At 38.5% G+C, this 7,954-nt stretch overlaps 1 protein-coding gene across 1 annotated transcript; it reads left to right on the top strand.

Annotated features, from left to right (window-relative positions):
* The first annotated feature begins 608 nt into the window (after positions 1-608).
* LOC115526406 (olfactory receptor 1009-like) lies at positions 609-1,540 on the top strand. The gene is given in 2 exon segments (XM_030333808.1): positions 609-780; positions 783-1,540. Coding segments are annotated over 2 exon segments (930 nt in total).
* Positions 1,541-7,954: the final 6,414 nt, after the last annotated feature.

Below are 7,954 nucleotides of genomic sequence, written 5' to 3'. Positions count from 1 at the left end.
CTTTTTACAAGTCAAGTGATTCCTTTTTTTCCAGTTTGGAAAGTTTTTCTTTGTTTTCTTTTTTTCTTTTCTTTCATTTTCTTTCCTTTTTTCCTTTCCTTTCCTTTCTTTTTTCCTTTCCTTTCTTTTTCTTTTCTTTTTCTTCTTTCTTTTCTTTCCTTTCCTTTCTTTCTTTTCTTCCTTACTCCTCCTCCCATCCTCCATCCTTCCTCCTCCTTCCTCCTTCCTCTTCTTCTTCTCTTTTCTTTCTTTCTTCTTTCTCTCTTTCTTGCCATATTTTATCAGCTTCTTTAAAGAATTCTTTTGAAATAATTATAATGCATTGTCTTTTAATATGTAAGTGTGGTGAGTAATTTTACAGGTTTTCTAATGGTGACCCAATTCTTAGTTCTAATTTTTTCTTTAAAACGTTTAAACCATATTGCTGTTAAGAGTAAGAACCTTACTGTATTGCTTGGTAGCTTTTAGTTTAGTCTCTTTTTATACCAATGCTCCCAAATTGGACCTGTAGTTTCTCTTCCTGTGTATAATGTTATGCTTTTAAATAATTTAAAATTGTATGCATTATTAACGTTCTGTTTTTCTCACTCTAGAGAACAACACAACCAATGGCTGATGGGAACGATACAAGAATCACAGAATTTATTTTCATAGGTTTGAAGTATCATCCTCGGATGCAAATCTTCCTTTTCTTGCTATTTCTACTTTTTTACCTTGTTACCATCACAGGAAACTTGGGTATGATTATTCTCATCCAGATAGATCCCCGCCTTCACACGCCCATTTTTTTCTCAGTCACCTGTCTTTTGTGGACATCTGCTTTTCATCAGTAGTGGGTCCCAAGATGCTCACTGACTTCTTCACTGAGAGGAAGGCCATCTCCTTCCTGGGCTGTGCCTTGCAGCAATGGTTCTTTGGGTTCTTTGTGGCCATTGAGTGCCTTCTCCTGGCGTCCATGGCTTATGACCGCTATGTGGCCATCTGTAACCCATTATTGTATTCTGTCGCCATGTCACAGAGACTCTGCGTACAGTTGGTGGTTGGACCCTATACTATTGGCTTCCTAAGCACCATGACTCACACAACAGCTGCTTTCCGACTTCCCTTTTGTCGCTCCAACATTATCAATCATTTCTTTTGTGACATGTCCCCCCTTCTTTCTCTGGTATGTGCTGACACCCGGATCAATAAACTGTTGGTTTTCATTGTGGCTGGAGCTGTACTGGTTGTCAGTAGCCTGACCATTATAATCTCCTATTTTTACATCCTTACTGCCATCCTGAGGATCCGCTCTGGCGATGGGAGGCGCAAAGCCTTTTCCACCTGCTCCTCCCATCTCACCGCAGTGTCCATCTTATATGGGACCCTCTTCTTTATCTATGTGCGGCCAGGTGCAATCTTTTCTCTGGACATCAATAAAGTGGTGTCGGTGTTCTACACAGCAGTGATCCCCATGTTGAATCCTCTCATCTACAGCTTGAGAAATAAAGAAGTGAAAGCTGCCATGTGCAGAACGATCGTCAGGGGAAGTTTTGCATAAGAAGTTAAATTCCTGTCTGGAATACAAAATAGATAAAGGGCAAAGCTTCTAGACATGGTTAGTCTACCTGGTCATCATCCAAAGATGCTAAACAAATGTGCAGACTTTGGAGTATGGCATCCTTGAAACGTTCATATGACTTTTATTTTAAAAACTGTTTTTAAAGCTCCATTTCAATCGTGTGCCTGTGGACGATAAGAATCCCCAGTCACTCAGAGTCAGAGTAATTCTGCTTCCTCAAACAATTTCATCATTAGGAATAGGATAAAAATCTAGTAAGTGTTGGAATCATCTAGCTATTAATAGTGTGGTACTAGTTAAACCAATACACATGTCCAGGCCAGGTGAGATTCATTGGAATGATATGCATGCTCCCTATCTCTAAATTTTTTTTTTAATGTTTATTTATTTTGAGACAGGGAGAGACAGAGCATGAACAGGGGAGGGTCAGAGAGAGGGAGACACAGAATCTGAAACAGGCTCCAGGCTCTGAGCTGTCAGCACAGAGCCCGACGTGGGGCTCGAACTCACGGACCGCGAGATCATAACCTGAGCCGAATTCGGCCGCTTAACTGACTGAGCCACCCAGGTGCTCCAAGCATCCCTATCTCTATAAACAGAATTGAAAATAGCAAACAGGGCAGGTTACTTAGGTACAAATGATTTCTTTAACTAAAGGGACTCCTCCTATCTCATTCCTTTAAATATCTTTTATGCCTATTTTTGTATTCTTGTCTTCTAAGAATACAACGTCATGATCACTGCAGAAAAGAAACCCAAATATGGACAAGTGAAAGGTGAACAACATTGACAGCACAATTCTTGCACTCTTATTCATCCACCAAGTGACAAATGACAAGAGAGATGCCTCTTTACATATTTTATTTTGATGTTGTTCCAACTACTACTTTAATACTTGATATTTAGTTATTTCTATTTCTTTCAGACAAAAATAAATAGGCACTGTTTATTATAGAAATTATAAATAAAATGCAAACATGTGAATGAGAGAACAAGAAAATTCTAAAAAAGTCAGAGGCAATAGGTGTTGAGAAGTCAGAGCTAAACTGAAATTCAGAAAATATATATCCTATTTTCATGTTAGTTTTTTTTGGTTGTTCCAATTAAAAAAAAATACGACAGAATGAAGTTTAAAAAGATTTTAACACCTTTCTGTGCCTCAGAAAACATTTGAGCAATTCAGGAAGTATATAATTATTTCAGGGAAGAGGTATTATTAATTATTATGATTTTTTTAAAGTGCCCTTTTGGTGCAAGCTAGAGTTTGCAGGTATTTGAGCCCTGATGGCTGAGCATGAACTAAAAATATAAAATTTATCTCTAGACCATAGAAGACAGAGGGAGGAAAAAGCAAAATGAAACATGACTCAGTAAGGATACAGAGAGAACTAGAGTGTAAATTTAATCCCAAGTCTGTGCCCTAATAAATTTCATGATGGAGTATGCTGGATACACTAATCCTTTCTTTGGCAGTATTGATGGAATGTTAGTGTCACAACCATCCCTTCCCAGGATTAGGAACCCGCTTTGAATATTGCAATTATTCTTGTTTTAAATTTATTTTTATGTTATATATCTTTTTAATTCTCCAGTTAGCACACAGTGTAGCCTTGGCTTCAGGAGTAGAACCCAGTGATGACACCCACTGTTCATCCCAAAGAGTGCCCTTCTTAATGCCCATCACCCCTTTAACCCATCCTCCACCCTCCTACCCTCATCAACCCGCAGTTTATTCTCTGTATTTAAGAGTCTCTTATGGTTTGCCTCCCTCTCGGTTTTTATCTTATTTTTCCTTCCCTTCCTCTATGTTCATCTATTTTGTTTCTTAAATCCCACATATGAGTGAAGTCATACCTTTATCTTTCTCTGACTGACTGACTTCACTTAGCATAGTACACTCTAGTTCCATCCATGTAGTTGCAAATGACGAGATTTCATTATTTTTGATCACCGAGTAGTATTCCATTGTGTGTGTGTGTGTGTGTGTGTGTGTGTGTATAGTATATATGTGGTATATATATATATATATATAATATATACATATATATGTATGTATATACCACACATCTTTTTTATCTATTCATCTGTTGATGGACATTTGGGCTCTTTCCATACTTTGGCTATTGTTGATAGTCCTGTTATAAACATTGGGGTGCATGTGCCCCTTCAAGTCAGCATTTTTGTATCATTTAGATAGATTCCTAGCAGTGCAATTGAATTGCTGGGTCATAGGATAGTTCCATTTTTAATTTTTTGAGGAACCACCACACTATAGTTCTATGCACTAAGTGCATAGCCCCTTAGCAATGAGGTCATAGAGTGGTTTGTGTTCAGAGGGAATGAGCAGGTTATGGAGGGAACTGAATGCCAAGACAATGAAATGATATACAGGCTAGGGACAATCATGGTTTTGGTGAGGCAACTGTCTCAGACAGCAGGAATGAGTCACAGGCAAGCAACCTAGCTAGAGAAGCAGAATTAGTGCCAATGTGATGCTCTGAAAAGGATTCAGATTTTAGCACAGAAATCTCTTCCATGTAACTCACATTATTTATTGATTTTTGAAACAGTTAATTAGATGAAGGCTGGGATCAACAGTCTCAGATGTGTATGTTTGTGCCGCTGCTGATATAAGTGAGTTCCCTTTCTCTTGCTGAAAGGAAAATTATCAGTGTTTAGTCTGTGCCTTTACAGCACAGATCTTGTAACAAAGGAAGGTTCTTGAGCATTCCCTTGTTTTTTTCCCACTCCCATTGAGGTGTTTTTTTGTTTTTCAGTAGAATCTCCAATTTCTAAGTTTAATGCTCTGGGGTACAAATACAAATCTGATCTGTTTCTCTATAATATTGGACTAGGAAAAGTAAGCAACATTAAAAACAAAACAAAACAAAACAAAACAAAACTACAACAAAATCCCCTCAAACCTTTTTCACCGGAGTTATTGGGATCAAGGTAGCTTTGCTTCAGCCTGGGGTCCATGGGGACACTTTTGTGAGTCCTGTGTTCCCTCTGGCATGAATGATGGGGGCAATTAACACCTCTGAAGCAATCTTGGAGAAGGATAGTAGACATAAGGGTAAAGCCAGGGAATTCATTCATGGTCATTCAGTGGCCACTCTGCATCTCAACACTAATTGATTCAAATCACAACCCAGCCCCCTCCCATAACACAGCTCTTGCAGCCTTGGGGAGCCGTAGTGATAAGAAATAGTGTGGGTATGGGGCACCTGGGTGGCTCGGTCGGTTAAGCCTCCAACTTTGGCTCGGGTCATGATCTCCTGGTACATGAGTTTGAGCCACACATCAGGCTCTGTGTTGACAGCTCAGAGCCTGAAGCCTGCTTTGGATTTTGTATCTCCCTCTTTCTCTGACCCTCCCCCACTCACCCTCTGTCTCTCTCTCTTCCTCAAAAAAAAAATAAATAAATAATAAACATAAAAAAGTAAAAAAGAAAAAAGAAAAAGTGTGGGTCACAGAGTCTTAGATTTTGTTCACGTCGTAATGTCGGGAAACACCATCAGACAAGTTCCACAACATTTTGTGTATAACTCAAACAACGAAAGTTTTAGAAATAATTTAAGCAAACGTTTTCGGTCAGGAAAGGGGATGCAGAATTGCTTATAAGTCCCTGTACAATTGAAAATATCTCTTGGTGAAGAACCAACCTAACCTTCTGAATGGAATGGGTGCGATCAGGTCTTCTTTAGGTGCTTACAAATTTCCTGAAATCCATCGGGATCATCTGTGTAGACATTTTACTTTTGCCAAGGCTCTTGATATCTAAGAAACGGACCAATAGAACACACTTAGATGGAAGTGAGCCATCATCTGAACTCACGGATGGTGGGTCAGTAACCGCAATCTCCTTAAATCTCACTTGAGCAATTTCAGTGCCAAATATAACGGGGCTGAAGGCAAATCTCGGGATGTTGTGGGAAGGGCACACCCATTGGTAACCTAGCAAAGAGCTCCCACTGAATGTGTTGAGAGGTTATGCGCCCTCCCAGAGATTCCAGAAATCCCTTTCTCCACAGTTGTACCACTGTTTCTCAATGATGAAGCAAAAATAATTTTTCTAATTGAGATGTTTCAATTTACTTAATATGTAACTTAATGTATAAATTCTATCAAAGAGTCTTAGAACTAATAAGAATATAAAAATGTGCCTAAATTATAAAAACATTGTTTATTGTTGCTGCTAGAGCCTATATTTGGAGGGAGAGAGGCTTGTAAGTAAAGGAAAATTAGCTAGGGGTCAGTAATAATACTAAAAGTACTATATAAAAAGCAAAAAGCATAACAGAATGGAGGGACCTCCAGATGGACACATTTGAAATGGAACTTTGAAGAAAGAGACAGAAAGGTTTAAAATAGATGTCTGGAGAGAGAAAGAGATAACCTCTTCCACACGTTCCTGCCCCTTACCAATGTGAGAGACAATCTAGGTAAAGGAAACCCCATTTTTTAACATGCTTAGGATTGTGTATGGGTATGAGAGGGAAGAGGGAGGAGAAGAGGGAGGAAAAGAGGGAGGAGAGAGAGAGAATTTAGATGGGAATGGCCCAGTTATAGTCACACTTCACAAGTAAGATTGCATAGTGCAAAATGCAAAATAAGAAGTAATGTCTAATAATGCAGACACTGTAAACAAATATTTCTTAATATACTCATTTAGGAAATGGAGGTAACATTATGTAGGGTACTTTGTTATTATAAAATTAAGAAATATGACACAGATAAGGGCTCTGAAGTTTGTGACTGATATTTCTAATATTTTGCTTAGTCTAGTAAAATTTTTATATGATCATCTGTATAGATGTTAGAAAGGCATAGAGAACCATTGCTCCTGATCAAATTTTATGAAAATAGTAGCCTAAAAAAAAGATAAACGCTTCCTTCTTGCATGTCCTGAGGAAAGACTACTTTTTCACCAGAGTTTAGCACAATATCTGACATGAGTGATTCAGTAGAAGTTTCTTAAATCCATCTGAGGTCATTTTGAAAGGAATGTGATGAAATTTCATTACTTTTAAGGCTGATATTAGCGTTTATCCAATTTCCTGTTAATAAAGATTCCCTCAAACTGACCTTCTATCCTGATTTCTTAAAAACCTAGTTTTCAATATTTAGGATTATTTTAGAACAAGAGGGTGAAGAATTTGTTTTGCGTCATGTGCTTTAGGAACACGACATGAACAATTTCACGTTAGTTACGAAATATATTTCATTTTCTTTCTCAGTTTTCAGTCGCCTATTGGCATGGTCTCCGTGGCTATAGGATGTGTTCAAATACAAGGCACACAGCTTTCCTTAATGAGATAGTATTTTAAGAATTCCTCCTCAAGGTGGAGCTAACCTTGGCCACTAGATGGCAGCATGAGCTCATCAATCACAATTTGTCCACTAAAGTTTCCTTTAGTAATTGAAAGCGTTATTAAGAGGCTCGGAAAAGCTTTCAAAAGCCTGAAAAATAATTTTGAAGGGCTGTGAAATTATATACACATTTTGTGTGTTTGGGCCATAACACACAGCTCAGAGAGCTCACTCTGTCACCAAAGGTTCTTACAACTCCTACATCTTCATAGCAATAATAAATAAAAAGTCTTTGTAACATTAGCTGCAAATACTTTTCCTAGTCCTTTGCAACTGTGAAAATAAATAAAATTGCATGTTTTCATTTTTATTACGACTTCCATCTTTGAATATTGAGCACAGATTAGAATATTTGGCAAACATTTATTTTTGAGGTTTTGTGGGTTTTCATATTTGTATTTTAATCTAATTATTCAGGAATTTAAAAATATCTGAACAAGAATCCCCTTCTCCTTCATGAGATAATACTTACAGGTTAGTAATAGTGGCGATTATAAAATGCTATTGTTAGTTGAGCTACTGAAACCCTCTTTAAGAACAGGTGATGTTATAGGCTTTGTAAAGATAATTTTATTTTAAGACAACTCTGTAAGGTAGAAATTGTTCTCATTCAAGAGATAACGAAAAGTGAGGGTCATAGATGCGGAGTGGCTTGCCTGAGGCTACACGGAGGAAATAGAGTCAAATTAGGTCCGCTTGGTTCTCAAGCTCTCCTTTTACTGAACTGCCTCTTTTACTTTATTAGAAAATCTAGAGCTTAGGGGCGCCCGGATGGCTCAGTCGCTTGAGCGTCCGACTTCGACTCAGGTCATGATCTGGTGGCTCCTGAGTTCTGAGCCCGCGTCGGGCTCTGTGCTGATGTCTGGGAGCCTGGAGCCTGCTTCGGATTCCGGGATTCCGCGTCTCCCTCCCTCTCTGCCCCTCCCCCGCTCATGCTTTGTCTCTGTCTCTCTCTCTCCAAAATACATAAAGATTCAAAAAAAATTAGGGGCGCCTGGGTGGCGCAGTCGGTTAAGCGTC

This window comes from Lynx canadensis, chromosome D1 (genome assembly GCF_007474595.2).
Source record: "Lynx canadensis isolate LIC74 chromosome D1, mLynCan4.pri.v2, whole genome shotgun sequence".
NCBI classification, from domain to species: domain Eukaryota; kingdom Metazoa; phylum Chordata; class Mammalia; order Carnivora; family Felidae; genus Lynx; species Lynx canadensis.
This window is presented reverse-complemented; position numbering and strand designations above follow the sequence as displayed.